Genomic DNA, 23,947 nt, shown 5'->3' with positions numbered 1-23,947 from the left:
GCAGGTGGGGCACTTGATGTTTCTCAATGCTGGAAGGGGGGGGGGGGGGGGGGGGGGGCCTGAGTGAAAAAGTTTGGGAACCCCTACATATAAGTAACAATCAAAAATGTGCGGTGACAGGGACTGTCACTGACTTTATTATTGTTCCTTTGGGGACATTTTGTAACGGGGGACAGTCAATTACTTTGGCGAGACTCAGAGAGAGAAAACGGAGTGCGTTGGAGAAGGTTGGGGAATTTTCTTTGGCAGAGATCTACAAAAAGAGCCGATGAACAGTCATAGTGAGCGCAGTTTAGGGCATGCATATGATTCTGTCCAAAAAACTGACAGGAAAGTATCTTTTTGGTCTAACTGATTCATGACCTTGCTTTCTCTCTCTTTTTCTCTTTTTTATTTTCTCTCTCTCTCTCTCTCTCTCTCTCTCTCTCTCTCTCTCTCTCTCTCTCTCTCTCTCTCTCTCTCTCAGGGTGAGACATTCCAGCATATTCAGGACATTGTGGTCAGTCTCCTCAGGACCATCAACCGTACGGTCATTACCATGGGTCGTGAGCATGCCCTGATCGTGAGTAATCCAAATGACCCCCCTAAGCATTAGCCCCACTGGTGACCAGCCCACCATGCTCCTGGAGAGATTACACGAATGCAGGGTTTTGCTCCAAACAAGCTGGCTTGGGTTCCCATACTGGCTTCCCTAGTCTCAATCCTACCTCCTACTGTAAGTTGTGCACATGTAGATCATCTAGAACAGGCCTGGGTAAAGGCCGGCCCGGGGGCCGTATGCGGTCCGCAATCTGATTCAATACAGCCCACGGAATCATGCTCAGATCACGTAAAGAATTAGCGATAGTAAAGTTGTGAAAAAAACGTATTTGATATTGGATGAGAGCAGTGATGCACGTGACATGGCGCAGTTGTTGATATTCTTACGAGGCATAACCCCAGACTTTGAAATGACAGAGGAGCTTGCTTCAGTGCAGTCAATGAAGAGCACAACCACAGGGAAAGATATATTGGAGGAGGTTAGTAAGTGTGTGGCAAAGCTGGGACTGAGTTTTGAAAAGTTATCCAATGTGACCACTGATGGGTGCCCGAAAAAACATTGGCCTTTTGAAAAGGATACAAGATCAAGTAGTTGAGCTGAACCCAGATCGGGAAAATTATTTTCTTGCATTCATCAGGAGGTGCTCTGTAAAGTCCTCTGTGTTCTGAAAATGAGCCATGTTGTGGATACAGTCACTAAAGTGGTAAACTTCATAAGAGCAAAATCTTTAAACCACAGGCAATTTGTCTCACTGTTGCAAGAGACAGAGTCGGGTCATGCATATCTCCCCTACCACACTAACGTGAGATGGCTGAGTTTGGAGAATGTGCTTTTAAAAGGGTGTGGGACCTGAAGGGTGTGGGACCTGAGTTTTTGCAAATGAAAGGAAAATATGTGGATTTCCCTCAACTGCAAGATAAAGAATGGTTGGCTGATATTGCCTTCACCGTGGACATCATGGCCCTCATGAATGAACTGAATTCCAACCGACAAGAGAAGGGCCTTTTAGCACATCAGATGTACAGCCTTGTCAAAGCCTTCAAGGGAAAATTACTTCTCCTGACCCGTAAGTAGAAGCCAACAATCTCACCCACCTTCCGACACTACTAGTCTGTCCCCTATCAGGTGACCAGCGGGAGAAGTATACATCGCTGCTGCGCGCTTCGAACGGTGAGTTTTCTCGTCGCTTTGACGATTTCAAAGTGTTGGAAAAGGACATGCTGTTGGTTTCCTCTCCTTTCACCTTCAATGTGGATAACACTCCCACTGACCTGCAACTTGAGCTTATCCATCTTCAGTCTGATACAGTGATTGGAGAACTTTTCGAAACTATGTCAGTGACGAGGTTCTATGCATCTCTCGATGAACAAAACTTTCCAAAGATTAGGAGTCATGCTCCGAAGATGTTTGCACTGTTTGGGTCAACCTATGTATGTGAACAGACATTTTCAGTGACAAAATATAACAAGTCAAGGCACAGATCATCTCTTACTGACTCTCATCTCTCAGCAATCCTGCGCATAGCAACGTCAGAAACTATACCTGACTTCACTGCTCTAGTCAGTGCCCATCAGTACTCCTCACACTGATTGAATAGTTTAAATGTAATGTTGAGCTCCTTCTCTTTCTTGTGTGTTTGTGCATACCCGTTAACAAGAGTTCTGTCCGTGGTGCTGAATGCACAGTGTACGTTTCCCTGCCCGTAGTTTGTTACATGTTAAATGATGAAAATACTTACCAAAGGAGAACATGGGAAGTCGTTTATTTCTGTACATGTTAAAAAGTCAAAAAGGCAGCATATCTGGACGTGATTTACAGTAGCTATATCTGTCAACACAGTCCTACACATGATGTATACTCCTGTAATATGATTCTGGCCCACAATGGCAATAATATATTCTAATGTGGCCCCTCCATGGAAAAGAATTGCCCAGGCCTGATGTAGAAGTTTCTCGAAAGAGCTTTCGATCGTAAAAGTACTGCATTACACTGGCTGCTTTCTAAATCATTCTCTTCAGTCCTTTCAGTGTTTCCCAAATTGTTGTTTGGATCCTGCTGGTGGGTTGTGGCCAATTCAGTTTGGGCCACGGCTTAAAATTGGGTTCTGGCTAAAAACAATGGAGTTGTTTACTTAGTGTTTACTTGAAGGGAGACAAGCAATTTCCCCAAGCTATAGGTGGGTCTAAACACAGCACGTATTTGGGAAACTACTGATTGTTTCAGTCTGTAGACTTTCTTTCAGTTTAGTGACCTTTATTATACCCTTTGAAATACCACATTATAGCCCACCGCGGACTCACCCATCCGCTTCTACCATTCCTCCATAGTACCACAGCTTCATCCTAAGTGGTGGTAGTCAGTAGTGCTTTAAGTGTGTCATCATGGGAATAGGGAATCACTGTTCAAGCAGGAAATTATGTTCTGTTTAAAATACACACTTTTATTGGATCCCAATATAACTATTACAAACAACACAGCGAGAGGAAAAGGAAGAGAAAAGCATTGTGGGAGATCACACATGGGGATGGGAAGAGCGATCTATTAAAAAGCACTGATGTGGCAGGTTAGGGTTCGGGGCTGATTATTGGTTAAACAGTAAATAGGGTGTGGTCTTGGAAGGAAAGGTTGAGATTATTATTGGTTGAGCTTGTGTTTTAGCCAATAGCGCTGTGGAAAAATGAAGCTCATAGTGTAGAGTGGATATAATTGTATTGTATTGTGTGTGTGTGTGTGTGTGTGTGTGTGTGTGTGTGTGTGTGTGTGTGTGTGTGTGTGTGTGTGTGTGTGTGTGTGTGTGTGTGTGTGTGTGTGTGTGTGTGTGTGTGTGCGTGTGTGCGCGTGTGTCTGTCTCTGTGTGTAAGTGATGTGTTTAGTGCTATGCTGTGTGTGTATATTGTTTGTGCTGAGTATGACTCAGTAACTTTTTTGTTTTGCGTATTGCGGGAGAATCCTGGTGAAAGCGTGTGTTGATTGGTTACGTGGCCTGTCACTCTCTGAAGGGATTGTAGATGGGCTGGTCCCTCTGTAGGTAGTGGAATATGAATAGGTGCTCATCTATGTTCAAGCACTGGGACCTTTGACCTAACAGAGTCACCACTAGACACTCTTAAACCGTGTCCCTTATGTGTCCAACCTAGCACAGTAGCACAGTAACTCTGTTGGTCGGGGACAAAGTCACTCAGTTTAGTGTCTCGTCAAAATCCAGTAACCAGTGATCCCAAGACTTGAACTCTATCAGTTGGTCCACACCTCATAGAGTTGCCCATGGTAACTTATTGCTCTCCATGTTATCCACACTCCAACTGTTTCTCAGGTGTAGCATCTCTGTAGCTCAGATACCATAATAGGTGTACAGTTCCTATAGCAACATCAAAGACACAGGAACAGTCGCCATGGTCCATCGACCCACACCTGTCCAATCCCTTTGGTAACAGCAGCCCGCAACTTCTCCATGGCGACTGTACCCCCCCGGCGACGGATGTGTATCTACAGCCACCAGAAACACTTCTTGCGTAGCTTCTTGACGCGGGCCTTGGTGCTGGGGCGGGAGGGGGGAGGTTTGGGGACAGGGAGGGGGACATCGTAAACCCCATCTAGAGTTTCCATCACTGGCTGGAACCTCCCCTCTTGCTGTCTGAAGTCATGCTCCACACTGGTGAGAAAGAGGTGGAGAGAGTGCGGGGAGAGAGAGGGTGGGAGAGGAGGAAGAGAGAGTGGGGAGGGTGAGAGAGAAGGTGAGAGAGGGGGAGAAAGAGGTCGAAAGAGGCAGAGAGAGGTGACGAAAAAGGGAGAAAAGAGGGGGAGAGAGGTGGAGAAAAAGGGAGGAAAGAGGGGGAGAGAGGTGGAGAAAATAGGGGGAGAGAGGTGGAGAAAGTTAGTCACGTACGCACACATAAATTGCTTGTACTTATTCAAATGCCCTTTGATATAAATGCAGTTAGGTGTGCACAGTAACATACACACAACAATGCACATGCTTAACACCTCTGAAAACACGTGCTCATTCAAGTGCATGCCTATGCACCCAATCAGACACACACACACACTGAAGTAATTTCACGTTCACAGAATTCTTACGCTTCATGCACCACTATATCACAGGCTGGAGTAATGAGAGGAGTGGGAGGAGAGAGAAAGAGAGAGCAGAGGAGGAGCGAAGTAGAGAGTCGTCCTAAAGTGTTGGAACTAAAAGAGAGGGCTGAGTGAAAAACGTATTTCCCCTGTGATGTTTTCAAAGCACTCCCTCCCCTTGCCTCATCTCTCTCTCTCTCTCTCTCTCTCTCTCTCTCTCTCTCTCTCTCTCTCTCTCTCTCTCTCTCTCTCTCTCTCTCTCTCTCTCTCTCTCTCTCTCTCTCTCTCTCTCTCTCTATATATATATATATATATATATATATATATATATATATATATATATATATATCTCTCTCCTCTCTAAAGTGGCTAATGCTTCGGGTCATACTGCAGTGGAGTTTGAGTGTGCACTGAAAGTTTGTGTGTGTGTTTTTGGTTTTGCTATCCTTGTGGGGACCAGAAGTCCTCACAATAAGAGTAAAACAAGGAAAATTCAGACATTTCGCTGGTCCCCACAAGGAAAAAGGCTATTTTAAGCTTAGGGGTAAGGGTTGGAATGAGGGTTAGGGGTTAGGTTGAAGACGGTTTCTGTTTGTGATGGTATCAAACATTTTGTTGCGCGGTGCCTATTGCAACTTCCTGCTCTGTCTGCATATTGCAAGTCATTCCGGTCTGGAGAGGGTGGGTAAACATTGGGAGGTTGCTTGCCTTAGAGATCAATGGAGGCCGAGGGCTCAGAGGGGTCAACTGCGACGCTTCAATGAGATGCAAACAATAACGAGAGGAAGACAATGAATTGATGCTGTTTTAGGTTTAGGGGTTAGGTTTACACTTATGGTTATGGGTTTGGGTTCGAGTTAGCGGTTTAGGGTTAAGGTTAGGGTGAAGGGTTAGGGATAAGGGAAAATCGGATTTTGAATGGGAATTAATTGTTTGGTCCACACAACAATAGCAAAACAAAGTTGTGTGTAATGAGATGAGTTGCATAGGGTTTAAGCATCTGGAGTTAATGAGGCTTACGATGAAGGAAGGACAGGAGGATAGAAGATACGCGCGCGCGCACACACACACACACACACACACACACACACACACACACACACACACACACACGTTTGTTTTACTATCCTTGTGGGAGACCAAAAAATTGATTCCCATTCAAATTCCTATGCCCACTCAGTCATCGTATTTGCTCTCTCCTGACAAATAAAACCTCAAATGAAACCGCTCAAATGACACAGCGGTGAGTGGGAAGAGGAGGCGTCCGATATACATAATGCACAGGGACTTCTAAAGGGGAAACAGCGGGAGGGAGAGAGAGAGAGGAGGGAGAGAGAGAGCGAGCGAGGAGGAGGGAGAGAGAGAGCGAGGAGGAGGGTGAGAGAGAGAGAAGAGGAGGAGGGAGAGAGAGAGAGAGAGGAGGAGGGAGAGAGAGAGAGAAGAGGTATGAGTAGTAGCGGGGTAGGAAGGGTGGTTGAAATGATGAAAGGATGAGTTGAGAAAACAGGAGGGGAAAACAAGATACAGAGAAAGAGGAAAGACGGGGGAGTAAATGGAAAGAGAGCCGTGCGAGGGAGAGGGAGAGGGAGAGGGAGAGGGAGAGGGAGAGTTGAGGTAAGGTTAGAATGTCCCTGGAAAAGAGGAGAAATGAAGATACCGGAAGACATGAAAGAGAGGTAAAAGCACAGATGCAGACGCAGGGGAGAGGAAAGGAATATGAATAAATGATAAAGCACTGGAGAGGAGGAGTGCTACCACTGAAACCACGCATGCACACGCACGCACGCACGCACGCACGCACGCACGCACACACACACACACACACACACACAAATGGAAAGAAATAAGCATTAAGGCTGGCCTACACATTCCTTGCCGTGCAGCATGTGCTTTCAGGGTGTTTTAAAGAACGAGCATGTTTATCCATGTACTCTCGCCACCCCTCCCCCCTCTCTCTCTCTGTATCTCAGTTTTTCCTTCTCTTTATCTCTCTGTTGTTCCTCCTCTATTGTTTTGGGGATTACGCCTCAGTTGGGAAAGCCGCTCCTCTTAATTGATTCCCCCGGCTGGCATCTACTGTGTGTGTGTGTGTGTGTGTGTGTGTGTGTGTGTGTGTGTGTGTGTGTGTGTGTGTGTGTGTGTGTGTGTGTGTGTGTGTGTGTGCGTGCGTGCGTGCGTGCGTGCGTGCGTGCGTGCGTGCGTGCGTGCGTGCGTGCGTGCGTGCGTGCGTGCGTGCGTGCGTGCGTGCGTGCGTGCGTGCGTGCGTGCGTGCGTGCGTGCGTGCGTGCGTGCGTGCGTGCGTGCGTGCGTGCGTGCGTGCGTGCGTGCGTGTTTTTTTTTCTGTCAGAACTTGCCTTTCTCTGTTTCTCTGTCACACAGATTAATTAGATTTGACAATACAAAACATCTGCAGGCAGGAAACATCAAAATGTCGTTTTCCAGCTCAAATCATGAGGAGGGAAGCCTCCATCCCACGCTGTCTTGTCTCTCTTCTCTCTCTCTTCTACACACTCATCCCCCCATCCCCTCTATGTGTCCCGCTGAGTGTGTGATAACACCATATCTGTACCGCCAAGAAAATGACTGTATGGATGTGTATGTGTGTGTATGGTTGTGTGCTTCATAACCACAATAGAATGATCGGCGAATGACTGTGAATGACTGTAATAATCCTTCTCTTCTGTTTGGATTAACTGTATGTTACTTTCCGTGTGTGTGTGTGTGTGTGTGTGTGTGTGTGTGTGTGTGTGTGTGTGTGTGTGTGTGTGTGTGTGTACCAGCATATTGCTATTGGGAATAATAGAATACTACTGATCCTCTTTATTTAGAAAAAGAGAAATGGGACGAGAGAGAGAGAGAGAGAGAGAGAGAGAGAGATTACATTTAAATCCAAATGTCCTGGGACGTCTACCAACACAGTGTGGTAGTCTTTGAGGAGTGTGCCCAGTGGTAATAGTAGATCATTACTAGATAGTTCATACTCAGGCAGTAGTGATTCAGGCTACTACAGTAATGTATTCTATTTAACATTCACTTTGAACTTCACTGGGGAACTTCCTTGCTGTTCACTAGCTATTCAGGGACTTTCTAGCGGTCCTGTGATATTATCTGCCGAAACAGGTCCTGGGGGGGCCCCTGAGCTGCTTTCTGTGGCCCTGGGGGGCCCCTGTGTGAGCCGGTATCTCTGCCACCCTTCCCTCCAGTCCTAATTATTCCTGATTAGATGTGAACTCCTGCTGTAGCTAATGCTGTTCCTGGTTACAGAGGAGGAGAGGAGGAGGAGACGAGGACGAGGAGGAGATCTGGTGGGCTGATAGCGAGTTAGCAAAGAGCTGCACGTCCTGATTGGTTAAAGTTAGAGTCCTTAATTGAAACAATAACAAAGGGATGACCCCACCTCTGTTTGTGTAAAAAGCTGAGGGATGGGCCTGGAGAAATGTAACCACTCTCAAATTCATAGACAGAGCTATGGATGTAGGGACTGACCATCCATGATATAAGAAAATGTAGTTTTAGCCATGTTTTGAGGCTGTACGGTGTTTAATATATTTACGTTGTTTACCAATATTGAGTAAAACAAGCTTATATTTTGGGTTCTGATTGGGTACAACAGTTAAACTAAGCTTATATTCTTCAAGAATCAATGGGTATTTATTATAAATTCATAAGTCCACAAATGGATGTGGCAACTAAGGATTCTAGCATTTAATGACTAATTTAGGTCACATCCATACAGAGAATGGAGAGGGAGGTGGAGAATGCTGATGTTGCTGCTGGGTACTTTGTAGGGTGTTTGTACAGGGCAGCATCTGACTAGGAGAATTTCTTGTTGTTACTGTCGATGACATCACAAGGACTTTTACCCGTTGGCAGCGCTGAGGAGGGGGTGCGTCTTGCCAGTTCCTGCTTAACTTTACCGGCTTGCTTATTTCTCCTGGCCGAGTTGACCTAAGGCAACGAAGAAGAGGAAGGAAAAGGACTCCGAGCTAGGCTGAAAAGACGAAGATACACGGTTTCCTCTTCCTTGTATCCTGATAGCTGATGTCCAGTCGCTGGAAAAGGAACTTTGTGAACTCAGAGCTAGGCTTCAATCGCAGAGGAACATCAGGGAATGCTGTGTCTTTTGTTTTTACTGAGATATGGCTTACAGACAATTCACTTGACTCTGCCGTTCAACCAGATGGCTTCTCCATATCCCGAATGGATTGAACGGCGGCTTCTGCAAAGACTCAGGGGGATCTGGTAAGTGTCTGGGGGAGGGGTATGTTTCCTTGTAAACAATTCCCTGTGTACCGAAGTTGAAAGCATTGCGAAATCCTGTTCATCAGAACTGGAGTTTCTGATCTTAAAATGCCGACCCTACTATGTGCCAAGGGAATACTCGTGGGTTATTATGACAGCTGGGTACATACCGCCACAAGCAAACACCAAGGCGGCACACAGCAAACTCAGCCATACCCCGCCCCCCATTGCGGCCAATCAGATCACGTCTCTCTGTTCCTATTCCCCGCCTACAAGCAGCAACTCAAGAGGGAGCCACCAACACAGAGGACAGAGGCAGACTCGATGCTGCAGGATTGATTTGAGAATACTATTAGGAATAGGTTCAACGATTCATCTACCCAGGACTCATCCATTAACATTGAGGAATATACAGTACATCGTCAGTTACAAGCTTCATGTGTTGATGATGTTGTACCCACAATAACAAGCCCGTACTGCAGCATTGAATGTCAGCAGAACGAACCCCGATGACTCGGTGGTGTGCGACGTGTACAAGGCATGCAGGTATGAGCTCCCCAAATCCATTAGGGATGCAACAAGACACAGACTCAAACTTGAATTGATGTTCGACAATTCAAACCAACTCACTTTGCATGTGTCAAGAGCGACAGACTATCACAGACTACAAAGGCAAATCCAGCTGTGCGGTGCCCACCGAAGCCTCCCTCCCAGAAAAGCTTAACACATTCTATGCTCGCTTCGAGGCAGACAATACTGAGCCATTCAGGAGGACTCTCGCTGCTCCGGTCGACCAGGTGCTTTCGCTCTCCGAGGCTGACTTGAGGAAAAACTCTCAAAAGAGTGAATACTCACAAAGCCGCCGGCCCACATGGGATCCCTGGCTGTGTCCTCAGAGTGTGTGTGTTGCCCAGCTGGATGGCATCTTCTGGGACATCTTCAACCTGTCCCGGGCTGTAGTCCCCACCCGCTTTACGGAGAACACCATCATCCCAGTGCCCAAGAAGAACAAGGTGACTTGCCTAAATGACTATTGACCCGTCGCTCTCACCTCGGTCATCATGAAGTGCTTCAAGAGGCTGGTCATGGCCCACATCAAGGCCAGCATGGCAGGCACACTGGACCCACTCCATTTTGCCTACCGCTCCAACAGATCTACAGAAGATGCCATTTCCATCGTTATTTACTGGGCCGTAACACATCTGGACAAGAGGAACATCTGTGAGAATGCTGAATCTGGACACCACCCTCTGCAACTGGATCCTGGAATTTCTGATGGGCAGACCACAGGCTGTGAGGAATGGCAACAACACCTCCTCCATACTGACTCAACACAGGGGCCCCCAGGGGTGTGTTCTTAGTCTTCTGCTGTACTCTCTGTTCCCCCACGACTACGTGGCTTTGCACAACACCAACAACCACGGTTGTAGGCCTGATAGGCAACAACGACGAATCAGCCTACATGGAGGAGGTACACTACATGACCAAAAGTATGTGGACACCTGCTCGTCAAACATCTCATTCCATAATCATGGGCATGAATATGGAGTTGGTCCCCCCCTTTGCTTCTATAACAGCCTCCATTCTTCTGGGAAGGCTTTCCACTAGATGTTGGAACATTGCTGCGTTGACTTGCTTCCATTCAGCCACAAGAGCATTAGTGAGGTTGGACACTGATGTTGGGTGATTAGGCCTGGCTCGCAGTCGGCGTTCCAATTCATCCCTAAGGTGTTTGATGGGGTTGAGGTCAGGGCTCTGTGCAGGCCAGTCAAGTTTTTCTACACCGATCCCGACAAACCCTTTCTGTATGGACTCGCTTTGTGCACAAGGGCATTGTCATAATGAAACAGAAAAAGGCCTTCCCCAAACTGTTTGGAAGCGCAGAATCGTCTAAAATGTCATTGTATGTTGTTGCATTCAGATTTCCCTTCACTGGAACTAAGGGCCTAGCCCGAACCATGAAAAACAGCCCCAGACCATTATTCCTCCTCCAACAAACTTTGTTGGAGCACTACATTCGGGCACTACATTCGGGCTGACTGGGTCAGCTCTAGGAGGGCAGAAATTTGACGAACTGACTTGTTGGAAAGGTGGCATCCTATGACGGTGCCACGTTGAAATTCATTGAGCTCTTCAGTAAGGTCATTCTACTGCCAATGTTTGTCTATGGAGATTGCGTTGCAGTGTGCTTGATTTTATACACCTGTCAGCAACGACCATGGCAAAAATAGCCGAATCCACTAATTTTAAGGTGTCCACATACTTTTGTATACACAGTACCAGTCAAAAGTTTGGGCACAACTACTTATTCCAGGGTTTTTCTTTATTTGTACTATTTTTCTACATTGTAGAATAATAATGAAGACATAAAAACTATGAAATATCACACGTGGAATCATTTAGTTACCCGCAAAAATATTTGTCATATTTGAGATTCTTCCAAGTAGCCACCCTTTCCCTTGATGACAGCTTTGCACACTCTTGGCATTCTCTCAACCAGCTTCACGGGGTAGTCACCTGGAATGCATTTCAATGAACAGGTGTGCCTTGTTAAAAGTACATTTGTGGAATTTCTTTCCTTCTTAATGTGTTTGAGCCAATCAGTTGTGTTATGACAAGGTAGGGGTGGTATACAGAAGATAGCCCTATTTGGAAAAAGACCAAGTCCATATTATGGCAAGAACAGCTCAAAAAAGCAAAGAGAAACGACAGTCCATCATTACTTTAAGACATGAAGGTCAGTCAGTTTCTTCAAGTGCAGTCCCAAAGACCATCAATATGATGAAACTAGCTCTCATGAGGACTGCCAGATGAAAGGGAGGCTCAGAGTTACCTTTGCTGCGGAGAATAAGTTCATTAGAGTTAACTGCACCTAGGATTGCATCCCAAATAAATGTTTCAAGTAACAGACACATCTCAACATCAACTATTCAGAGGAGACTGTGTGAAACAGGCCTTCATGGTCGATTTGCTCCAAAGAAACTACTACTAAAGGACACCAATAAGAAAAAGACCAAGAAACACGAGCAATGGACATTAGACTGGTGGAAATCTGTCCTTTGGTCTGATGAGTCCAAATGTGAGATGTTTGGTTCCAACCGCCGGGTCTTTGTGAGACGCAGAGTAGGTGAAAGGATGATCATCCTGACCGGTTGCATCTCGGCCTAGTACGGGAAATTTTCCGTCCACAACCGCAAGGCCCTCTAGCGGGTGGTGAAGACGCCCCAGTACATCATTGAGACTGTGCTCCCACCCATCCAGGATATCTAGTCGAAAAGGTGCCTGAGGAAGGCATGCAGCATCATCAAGGATCCCACGCACCCCAGCCACAAGCTGTTCTCTCCCTTACCGTTGGACAGACGGTATCGGAACATGAGGTCTGATACCAACAGGTTCAGAGACAGTTTCTATCTACAAACCATCAGACTGCTGAACACTTGAACTGGACTGACCACCTGCTCTCATTCTCCATACCTTAGTACACATGCACTCACTCATATACACACCCACACAGACATACACACACACACACACACACACACACACACACACACACACACACACACACACACACACACACACACACACACACACACACACACACACACACACACACACACACACACACAGACACACCCACACAGACAGACACACACACCCACACAGACATACACACACACACGGACACACACACACACACACACACACACACACACACACACACACACACACACACACACACACGGACATACACACACACATCACAACTACTGCTACCAGACTCTTATTATACTGCTCAGTTTATACAATGCCTCCCCCACCCCCCACCCCCAATACTTGTGTAAATATTGTAGTATAAATTGTGCCTTCCTGTATTATAATTATGTTACAATCTTTATTCTTTTCTACTGCCATTTACTTTATGTTCGTATTCTTATATTGTATTATTTATTATTGTTGTTGCGTAGTCGAGAAGGAGCCTGCATTTTGTTGGACGGTATACAACAATGCAAATCCTGTACATACAACTAATAAAACTTGACACTGAAACTGAAGCCATCTGCTAGTGGTTCGAGTGTACACTGTAAAATGTGGGTTGTGTATACTGTTATATTAGCAAAGTGTACCTGTAGGGAGTATGTGGATTTTGATATATATAAAAAGAAGTGTAGTTGAAAAGTGAAATGGTATTTTTATTCATGTGGTATTAGGAAGGTGTTTTACCTGTATATGATACAGGCAGTCTTCTGACAGGTGGGGCAGTTGTTGATATCCTGCCCAGTTCTGTAAGAGCAGCGCCTAACACAACGACAACAACAAGAAGAACACGCAAACATCAGGATGAGGAGGAAAACACAGGATAGCGTCATTAGTACTACCCCAAACAAGCAGACAGACACACATTCACACACACACACACACACAGAGGGAGCACAAGATACAAACTTAAAAACAGCACCAGAACTTGAATTTAGCACTGTGCCAAACACACACACACACACACACACACACACACACACACACACACACACACACACACACACACACACACACACACACACACACACACACACACACACACACACACACACACACACACACACACACAGATGCCACAGAGGAACAAAGTGTATCCTGTTGTTGTGAGTCTTGCTGTGCCCCTGAAACATGAATTGCGTATCTTCAATCATAATCTGGGAGGGATTAGTTTGGTATTATAGTGAGCCGTGAACCCAAGAGGAACTGACAGAGAGAAGAGGGAGGGATGGAGGGAGGAGTAGAGTGGAGAGAAGATGAGAAATAAAAAGTAGAGGAGTGGGTAGAAGAGCAGAGAGGAGAGAGGGAAAATAAGAGAGGGGGTGCAGTCTGTTGTAGGGGATCAGGGGTGAGAGGGAGAGTGGGGACAGAGAGGTGAGAAGATAGTGATGGAAGAGAGAAAACAAAACAGAGTGACAGGAAAGAGATGAGAGAGTGATGTACTGATTGACAACAAGAGGTAGAGGGTGAGTGGAATATAGTGACAGGACAGAGGGTGAGGAGAGAGGAGCGGAGGAGAAGTCAGCTCTATGTTGTATGGAGGAAGAAGTGATTCGTATCAGGAGAGAAGGAAAGAAAGAGGGTGGTAATTAAAGATAGAGGGATGAAGAGGGAGATAGTGGGGGTGGGTGGAGGTGAAAAGAGAGGAATGGCATTCTTCAAGTAGAAGAATGAATGTGAATGAGGAGAACGTCGAATGGGAACAAAGAATAAGTAGAAAATTGGACAATTTCCAAAATGAGAGAGTCGGAGAGTGTTTGATTTGTGTGAGAGAAATAAGGAGATGTAGAAACGAAGAGAAAGAGATGGGGGAGGGAGAGAACGAGATGAGGGAGGGAGAGAACGAGAAGAGGGAGGGAGAGAACGGGAGGAGGGAGGGAGAGAGAGAGCTGGGAGGGAGAGAAAGGGAGGAGGAGAGAGAGATAGGAATGAGGAGAGAGAAAAGTGAGAGGAGACAGAAATGAGGAGGAGAGGGAAACTGAATAGATAAGAGGTAGATAACTTATGTTGACCTTAAAGCCTGAGGGAGCAGCCATGACATAAGGAAGGAGCTCTGCCTGTAATTATATGGACCATATGATAGAATGCATACAAAGTCAGAGCAGCGGAATACACCACAAAGGCAAGAACTGCTATTTACTTTTATACAGCAGGGTTTAGAAAGGTGTTCTGTACACATATCACTGTGGGTGTTCTGCTGTGCTCTGTAATACTGCAGCAATAACTTACTGCATACAGTACATCACAGCCCCTGCAATACTCCATGACCTTAAAGTGCGTTACCAAGTAGAAAGCATGTCAGTTTACATTGGAGTTGATTCTCAAAGGCACTCCCATACGTTCTCACATACATCCTTTCTCCGTCTCTTGCACACTCAGTCTCTCACTCTCTCCCTTTCTCTTTCATCTTCCTCTCTCTTTCACTCGTTCACTCTTTCTCTCACTCACACATACACACCCCTCTCTCACCCTTCGCTGAGGGCCTTGCTTTTCTCCAGGTCTTGGATAACGTTGAGGAGGACTTTGATCTTCTCCTGGTTGGAGAGCAGACTCTCTTCCACGCTGTGAAGACGCCCGTGGAGGCCCCCCGACACACACCCCTGTACCCCTCCTGGTAACCCCGCCAGACCTCCTGGTGCCCCATTGCATTGTGGGGCCACATGGGCAGCATGCAGAGCATTTGCATCTTTTGATTGGCCAGGGGTTTTGGAGTCTTCTATTTTGATTGGTTGTGCTGGTGGTATTTTGGAGAGCAGGGAGGGGGTGAGGGGTGTATGTTTGGGTTGGGTCTGAAGGACAGGGGGTGCTGGTTTTGGGTTCACCTGGACAGTGTGGTAGGGGTTGGGGGAGGTTTTAGGTGGGAGAAGTGCAGAGGCCGAGGATTTTTTGCCTATGAGGAGGACTGGGGGTGGTGGCTTGGGGGTGACTTGTGTAGATGAGTTTGGTGGTGTGTGTTGGTTGTCAGATGACGTCTCTGTGTTTTTGTCTGGAAAAGGCTGTGTAGCTGGAATATTATTTGTGGATTTATTTGGCCTAGATGTGTGTTTCTCTGCGGTGTGTGAGTGTGTGTCTGCTGTCTGTGTGTGTGTTTCTTTCTGATGTAACCTGGGTAAACTGGGTTCTGGGTCTGTATGTGTGTGTTGTGTATCCTTAGTGTTGGAGCATGTGGGCACAGGTGAATCTTTTGTGAGCGTGTGTGTCTTTTGGGTTGTGTGTGGAGAGGGCAATGTCTGAGTTTGTGTTTGAGTGTTCTTCACAGCTTTGTGCGGGGTTGGTGGTGTGTGTGTGTGTGTGTTCAGTACAGGGGAGTCTTTCCGGTTCTGGTTGAGGAGTACGGACTGTTTCCTGGGAGGATTCGGGAGGGTCTGGCTCTCTGTGGTCTTATTGGCCGCTCGCCTGCGGCATGCAGTTGCCATGCAAGTGGGTGGGGCCTGGGACTGTCTACGCCCGCAGGTTCCACAGAGACGGGGCGATGATGATGTCATCATTCTACAGGGTCTTGGAGGCGTGACGTGAGAGCTCACAGACTGAGACACACTCCCTGACCTCAGCACAGGGCGAGACTCCTCCCCTCTCAGAGACTGGACCCTCCTCCTCTCTCTGATTGGCTCGTTCCCCTCGGCACCCTCAGTACATACCCCACCCACCACCTCAGGGGCAACCACACTCCCATTGGTGTATCGAGACGTCCGTTTCCCGCTGGACCTGTGACCAGACTCCCTGGGATTGGTCCTTATGGTTTTGATCTGACAGTAGACCCCGCCCCCTGACCCCTGTGACCCAATGTCGTCCTGTGTCAGACTGTTGATCGCATTCTGACTCGTCTCCTTGGAAACGGCAAATCCACCGCTGCCGCCACTGCTGCACGAATTACAAGAAAAAACTGTTTCCGAGGGCATGTTCATTACCGTGGTGACATGGTTGTTACTCCGCCTTGTCTCTGGGTGCTGCATGCTGGTTGGTTGGTTGAGTTTGATTGACGGGAGGGTCCTAAGGCCAGGGGAGGTCTGCACCCCCACGCTGCACAGCGGACCCCATCGCCCCCCCGCCAGGGGCACCCCCAGCGCAGGCACTGGATTTGTCGGATCAGCCACCCTTCTACCCATAGCCCCAGCCAATTGGCTCAGCCCCCAGAGGAGCTGGAAGAGGAGGAGCCACTCTGTGACATCACAGTTGTGAGAGGCAGTCTTATATCTGAGTGGAGAGATGAGTTACTGGTCTCTGTTTTATCCAAGTGTGAAGAGAGTTTTTGAAAGAGAGAGAGAGAGAGAGAGAGAAAGAGAGAGAGAGAGAGAGAGGTATACAGAGAGAATATGAGTTACAGTGTGTGAGAGTACTGTTGCTCATTTGCCATAGAATCCATGGTGGTCCCAATTCTGCCTCTGTCACTGGTATGACGTCAGCACTCAGTCTGACGATTGGTCCTCATACCTCTGGGTCATTAATGAACATGTGATTCAGTTCTTTATTGGATGAGAGAAGAAAGGTGTAGCAGTTTCTTCCATCCATCTCTTTTTCACTCTGCGGAAAGAAGAGAAGAGACGGATTTAGCTGAGACCGTTACAGCTCCAGTACCACTTCACTTGCTGCATGGCTGCAGACTGGATCAATACCTTCATATCACTCCACAATCACCTTCTCCACTCCAGGTGGAAAATACCCAGGTTGTGTCCCGAATGACTTGGGGCGGCAGGTAGCCTAGTGGTTAGAGCATTGGGCCCGTAACCAAAACTGGCAAAGTTCAAATCTGATGTTCTGCCCCTGAACAAGGCAGTTAACCCACTGTTCCATGGTAGGCTGTCATTGTAAATATGAATTTGTTCTTAACTGACTTGCCTAGTTAAATTAAGGTTAAACATGATGCCCTTTTATAGTAGGCCTACACAAATGTTGTAGTGCACTATATACTGTAGGTAATAGTGTGCCATTTGCGACACCCCCAGCAAACACACACAAAATGTTCAGTTTCTGATTTTTTCACAGGTGCAGTGGAATGCTTGTGTTTCTAGCTCCAACAGTGCAGTAATACATAGCAATAAAAAACAATACACACATAAAAAAAGAAAATGACAAAAATATCAGAACGAGCAATGTCAGAGTCCGGAATATACTTATATCTACATATAATTCATGTTTTTAGCTTCTCTCTAAGAATGGAAGTGCCCGGGTGGGAGGTGTCAGGTTGTGCATGTCTGGGAGGCTTGTGAGACATCGTTAGAATATTAGCAAGCAGCGCTAATGACCTCATTAGCCTCTGACCGAGGGGTGCTAGCATCGGACACCATTGTTTACTAACTGCTACCATGGCAACAAGTCTCCCATGACAGGAAGTATGACGGGTCAGGACTCAGCATGACGGGCAATCATGTGTCGACCTTTGTGTGTATGTGTGCGTGGGCGTGGGCGTGTGCGTGTGCGTGTGTGTGTGTGTGAGAAAGTTTGCGTGAGTGCACATGAGTACATACAGTATGTGCATGTTCGTTTCTGAAAGATACTGTTTCGGGCAGATAAATATTTTGACAGAGCTATTTCGTAAAAAAAAAAAAGAAGTCTGGCAAGGACATCTTACGAGAGTCTGTGTGAGAGAGAGTGGCATATTGAGAATATGAATATTTTGAGTGTGAGTCATGAGAGACTTGGCTGCGGGACTTGGACTGTTTAACTCTATTTAAAGTAATTTCTCTGTAGTTAATTTCTTTGGAATAGTCTTTCCTCAGACACACAGACATTCAGACACCTGCTGCAGCAGAGAACATAATTAGTCTCCACACACACATTTGTCCCTATTACTGTACAATATGATGTGTGTGTGTGTGTATGTGTCCTGCCATGTGTGTCCTGACCTGGCATGTCTTGCTTTACAATTGCGTCACCAGCAAGTGTATAAACCATTGAGCCTGACCTTTGAACCCTGGTTACTATCAATAGAGCAGCCAACCTTATCCTCAAAGCTTACACACACATATATAGTATATACACTACCGTTCAAAAGTTTGGGGTCACTTAGAAATGTCTGTGTTTTTGAAAGAAAATAAAATGTTTTGTCCATTTAAATAACATGAAATTGATCAGAAATACAGTGTAGACGTTGTTAATGTTGTAAATCACTATTGTAGCTGGAAATGGCAGATTTTTTATGGAATATCTAAATAGGCGTAAATAGGCCCATTATCAGCAACCATCACTCCTGTGTTCCGATGGCACGTTGTGTTAGCTAATCCAAGTTTATCATTTTAAAAGGCTAATTGATCATTAGAACACCCTTTTGCAATTATGTTAGCACAGTTGAAAACTGTTGTTCTGATTAAAGAAGCAATAAAACTGGCCTTCTTTAGACTAGTTGAGTATCTGGAGCATCAGCATTTGTGAGTTCAATTACAGGCTCAAAATGGCCATAAACAAAGACCTTTCTTCTGAAACTCGTCAGTCTGTTCTTCTTCTGAGAAATCAAGGCTATTCCATGCGAGAAATTGCCAAGAAACTGAAGATCTCGTACAACGCTGTGTACTACTCCCTTCACAGAACAGCGCAATCTGGCTCTAACCAGAATAGAAAGAGGAGTGGGAGGCCCCGGTGTACAACTGAGCAAGAGGACAAGTACATTAGAGTGTCTAGTTTTAGAAACAGACGCCTCACAAGTCCTCAACTAGCAGCTTCATTAAATAGTACCCGCAGAACATCAGTCTCAACGTCAACAGTGAAGATGCGACTCTGTGGTGCTACTCAACTATATACAGTGCAAGTCAAAAGTTTGGACACACCTACTCATTCAATGGTTTTTCTTTATATTTTACTATTTTCTACATTGTAGAATAATAGTGAAGACATCAAAACTATGAAATAACACATATGGAATCATGTAGTAACCAAAAAAGTGTTAAACAAATCAAAATGTATTTTTTATTTTAGATTCTTCAAATTTGCCACCTTTTGCCTTGATAACTGCTTTGTTCACTCTTGGCATTCTCTCAACCAGCTTCACTTGGAATGCTTTTCCAACAGTCTTGAAGAAGTTCCCACATATGCTGAGCACTTGTTGGCTGCTTTTCCTTCACTCTGCAGTCCAACTCATCCCAAACCATCTCAATTAAAATCAAATCAAATCAAATTTTATTTGTCACATACACATGGTTAGCAGATGTTAATGCGAGTGTAGCGAACTGCTTGTGCTTCTAGTTCCGACAATGCAGTAATAACCAACAAGTAATCTAACCTAACAATTCCACAACTACTACCTTATACACACAAGTGTAAAGGGATAAAGAATATGTACATAAAGATATATGAATGAGTGATGGTACAGAACGGCATAGGCAAGATGCAGTAGATGGTATAGAGTACAGTATATACATATGAGATGAGTAATGTAGGGTATGTAAACATAAAGTGGCATAGTTTAAAGTGGCTAGTGATACATGTATTACATAAAGATGGCAAGATGCAGTAGATGATATAGAGTACAGTATATACATATACATATGAGATGAGTAATGTAGGGTATGTAAACATTGTATTAAGTGGCATTGTTTAAGTGGCTAGTGGTACATTTTTACATAATTTCCATCAATTCCCATTATTAAAGTGGCTGGAGTTGAGTCAGTATGTTGGCAGCGGCCACTAAATGTTAGTGGTGGCTGTTTAACAGTCTGATGGCCTTGAGATAGAAGCTGTTTTTCAGTCTCTCGGTCCCTGCTTTGATGCACCTGTACTGACCTCGCCTTCTGGATGATAGCGGGGTGAACAGGCAGTGGCTTGGGTGGTTGTTGTCCTTGATGATCTTTATGGCCTTCCTGTGACATCGGGTGGTGTAGGTGTCCTGGAGGGCAGGTAGTTTGCCCCCGGTGATGCGTTGTGCAGACCTCACTACCCTCTGGAGAGCCTTACGGTTGTGGGCGGAGCAGTTGCCGTACCAGGCGGTGATACAGCCCGACAGGATGCTCTCGATTGTGAATCTGTAGAAGTTTGTGAGTGCTTTTGGTGACAAGCCGAATTTCTTCAGCCTCCTGAGGTTGAAGAGGCGCTGCTGCGCCTTCTTCACAACGCTGTCTGTGTGGGTGGACCAATTCAGTTTGTCCGTGATGTGTACACCGAGGAACTTAAAACTTTCCACCTTCTCCACTACTGTCCCGTCGATGTGGATAGGGGGGTGCTCCCTCTGCTGTTTCCTGAAGTCCACAATCATCTCCTTTGTGTTGTTGACGTTGAGTGTGAGGTTATTTTCCTGACACCACACTCTGAGGGCCCTCACCTCCTCCCTGTAGGCCGTCTCGTCGTTGTTTGGTAATCAAGCCTACCACTGTAGTGTCGTCCGCAAACTTGATGATTGAGTTGGAGGCGTACATGGCCACGCAGTCATGGGTGAACAGGGAGTACAGGAGAGGGCTCAGAACGCACCCTTGTGGGGCCCCGGTGTTGAAGATCAGCGGGGTGGAGATGTTGTTACCTACCCTCACCACCTGGGGGCGGCCCGTCAGGAAGTCCAGGACCCAGTTGCACAGGGCGGGGTCGAGACCCAGGGTCTCGAGCTTGATGACGAGTTTGGAGGGTACTATGGTGTTAAATGCTGAGCTGTAGATTGGTCAGATTGGTTGGACCAGCGTTGAACAGACCTGAGCGAGGGAGCTTGTTGTTTTAGTTTCTGTTTGTAGGCTGGAAGCAACAAAATGGAGTCGTGGTCAGCTTTTCCGAAAGGAGGGCGGGGGAGGGCCTTATATGCGTCGCGGAAGTTAGTATAACAATGATCCAAGGTTTTACCAGCCCTGGTAGCACAACCGATATGCTGATAGAATTTAGGGATTTTTGTTTTCAGATTAGCCTTGTTAAAATCCCCAGCTACGATGAATGCAGCCTCAGGGTGTGTGGTTTCCAGTTTACAAAGAGTCAGATAAAGTTTGTTCAGTTAGATTGAGGTCAGGTGATTGTGGAGGCCAGGTCATCTGATGCAGCACTCCATCACTCTCCTTCTTGGTCAAATAGCCCTAACACAGCCTGGAGGTGTGTTTTGGGTAATTGTGCTGTTGGAAAATAAATGATAGCCCCACTAAGTGCAAAACAGATGGGATGGCATATCGCTACAGAATGCTGTGGTAGCCATGCTGGTTAAGTATGCCTTGAATTCTAAACAAATCACAGACAGTGTCACCAGCAAAGCACCCCCACACCACCCCCACACCTCTTCCTCCTTGCCACACATGCAGAGATCATCCGTTCACCTACTCTGCGTCTCACAAAGACACGATGGTTCAAACCAAAAATCTAAAATTTGGACTCATCAGACCAAAGGACAGATTTCCACCAGTCTAATGTCCATTGCTCATATTTCTAGGCCCAAGCAAGTGTCTTATTATTGGTGTCCTTTATTAGTGGTTTTTGTGCAGCAATTCGACCATGAAGGCCTGATTAATGTAGTCTCCTCTGAACAGTTGATTTTGAGATGTGTCTGTTATTTGAACTCTGTGAAGCATTTTTGGGGGCTGCAATTTCTGAGGCTGGTAACGCTAATTAACTTATCCTCTGCAGCAGAGGTTACTCTGGGTCTTCCATTCCTGTGGCGGTAGTCATTTACATTTAAGTCATTTAGCAGACGCTCTTATCCAGAGCGACTTACAAATTTTAACTTTTTTTATTTAACTAGGCAAGTCAGTTAAGAACAAATTCTTATTTTTCAATGACGGCCTAGGAACAGTGGGTTAATTGCCTGTTCAGGGGCAGAACGACAGATTTGTACCTTGTCAGCTCAGGGATTTGAACTTGCAACCTTTCGGTTATTAGTCCAACGCTCTAACCACTAGGCTACCCTGCCGCCCCAGTCATGAGAGACAGTTTCATCATTGCGCTTGATGGTTTTTGCGACCGCACCTGAAGACATTTTTTTTTTAAATTTGAAATTTTCCAGATTGACTGACCTTCATGTCTTAAAGTAATGATGGACTGTCATTTCTCTTTGCCTAATTGAGCTGTTCTTGCCATAATATGGACTTGTTCTTTTATCAAATAGGGCTATCTTCTGTATACCACCCCTACCTTGTCACAACACAACTGATTGGCTCAAACGCATTAAGAAGGAAAGAAATTCCACAAATTAACTTTTAACAAGCCACACCTGTTAATTGAATTGCATTCCAGTTGATTACCTCATGAAGCTGGTTGACAGAATGCCAAGAGTATGCAAAGCTGTCATCAAGGAAAAGGGTGGCTACTTTGAAGAACACTTTTTTGGTTACTACATGATTCCATATGTGTTATTTCAGAGTTTTGATGTCTTCACTATTATTCTACAATGTAGAAAAATAGTAAAAAATAAAGACAAACCCTTGAATGAGTAGTTGTGCCCAAACTTTTGACTGGTACTGTATATATAGTAAGTAAGCTTTGAGGATAAGGGTGGCTTCTCTAGTGTTATATTTATAAATATTTTTCTCTCTGACACACACACACACACACACACACACACACACACACACACACACACACACACACACACACACACACACACACACACACACACACACACACACACACACACACACACACACACACACACACACTGTGCAGACTTTACTTGTATGCTCTTTACTGAGACACATCCTGTGGTGTAGATTGAGTCATCCTGTGCAGGGAATGCATAAGGAGACACAGGAGAAGAAGGTACTGAAGCAAAAGAGGAGATGGAGCGAGGAGAAAGGAATGGGAACAAAGCACAGTGGAGGATAGAGGGGGCAGAGAGGGAGGTCTATAAAGGATAGTAGAAGATAGAAGGATAAAAGCAGCATTTTCAGGGAGGGGAAGAATCACTGATGAGATGTGAGAGATATGAGATTGTGTGTGTGTGTGTGTGTGTGTGTGTGTGTGTGTGTGTGTGTGTGTGTGTGTGTGTGTGTGTGTGTGTGTGTGTGTGTGTGTGTGTGTGTGTGTGTGTGTGTGTGTGTGTGTGTGTGTGTGTGTGTGTGTGTGTGTGTGTCTGTAGAAAAGTGAAGAGAACAGTTGAGAGAGAGGCCAGACTGAAGAGAGAGGGGGGGGGGTAAACTTAAATTAAAGCATCCGTCACCACGCTGTTAGACACACACACACACACACACACACACACACACATACACACACACCGAGAGTGATAAATAGAAAGTGTGAAGTACATAGCCATAATGGTAAAAACATTGCCTCAGCTTCAGATGCTTTGGGAGCTTCTGAACAGTTGGTTGGTATTTAAAAAATACCTTTTGAACACAATGCCCTGTAGGCATCTAACAAAAAAAGTGTTGAATATGTGTCAAGTCACTGAGACACTGTGTCAGGAGAGTGATTATCAGACAAAGTGTGTGTGTGTTTGACAGTGAGTGTGTGACACTGTGTCTTTGTCCTTGTTCTGGTTACAATGAGCTGAAAGCTCGAGTCCCCTGTCATCTCAAGGTGTGACGAATGTTTTAACCATTCGATTGACGGCTGGAGAGTGTGTGTGTGTGGGTGGGTGTGTGTTTGCGTGCACTTGCCTGCGTGTGTGTGAGGGATGCTTTACTGCACAGTAATCAAACCTTGCTCTCGCCCATTTACAGGACAGGA

General features: G+C 45.8%; 1 protein-coding gene across 1 annotated transcript in view; it reads left to right on the top strand.

Annotated features, from left to right (window-relative positions):
- Window positions 1-473: 473 nt before the first annotated feature.
- The window catches only part of dock2 (dedicator of cytokinesis 2), a 73,028-nt gene continuing 49,554 nt past the window's right edge, over window positions 474-23,947 (top strand). Inside the window, exon 1 of the mRNA XM_038993939.1 lies at window positions 474-562. Within this exon, the coding sequence (XP_038849867.1) occupies window positions 539-562 (24 nt within the window). The 5' untranslated portion in view covers window positions 474-538. The remainder of the gene's footprint in view (window positions 563-23,947) is intronic.

This window comes from Salvelinus namaycush, chromosome 5 (genome assembly GCF_016432855.1).
Source record: "Salvelinus namaycush isolate Seneca chromosome 5, SaNama_1.0, whole genome shotgun sequence".
NCBI lineage: Eukaryota > Metazoa > Chordata > Actinopteri > Salmoniformes > Salmonidae > Salvelinus > Salvelinus namaycush.
This window is presented reverse-complemented; position numbering and strand designations above follow the sequence as displayed.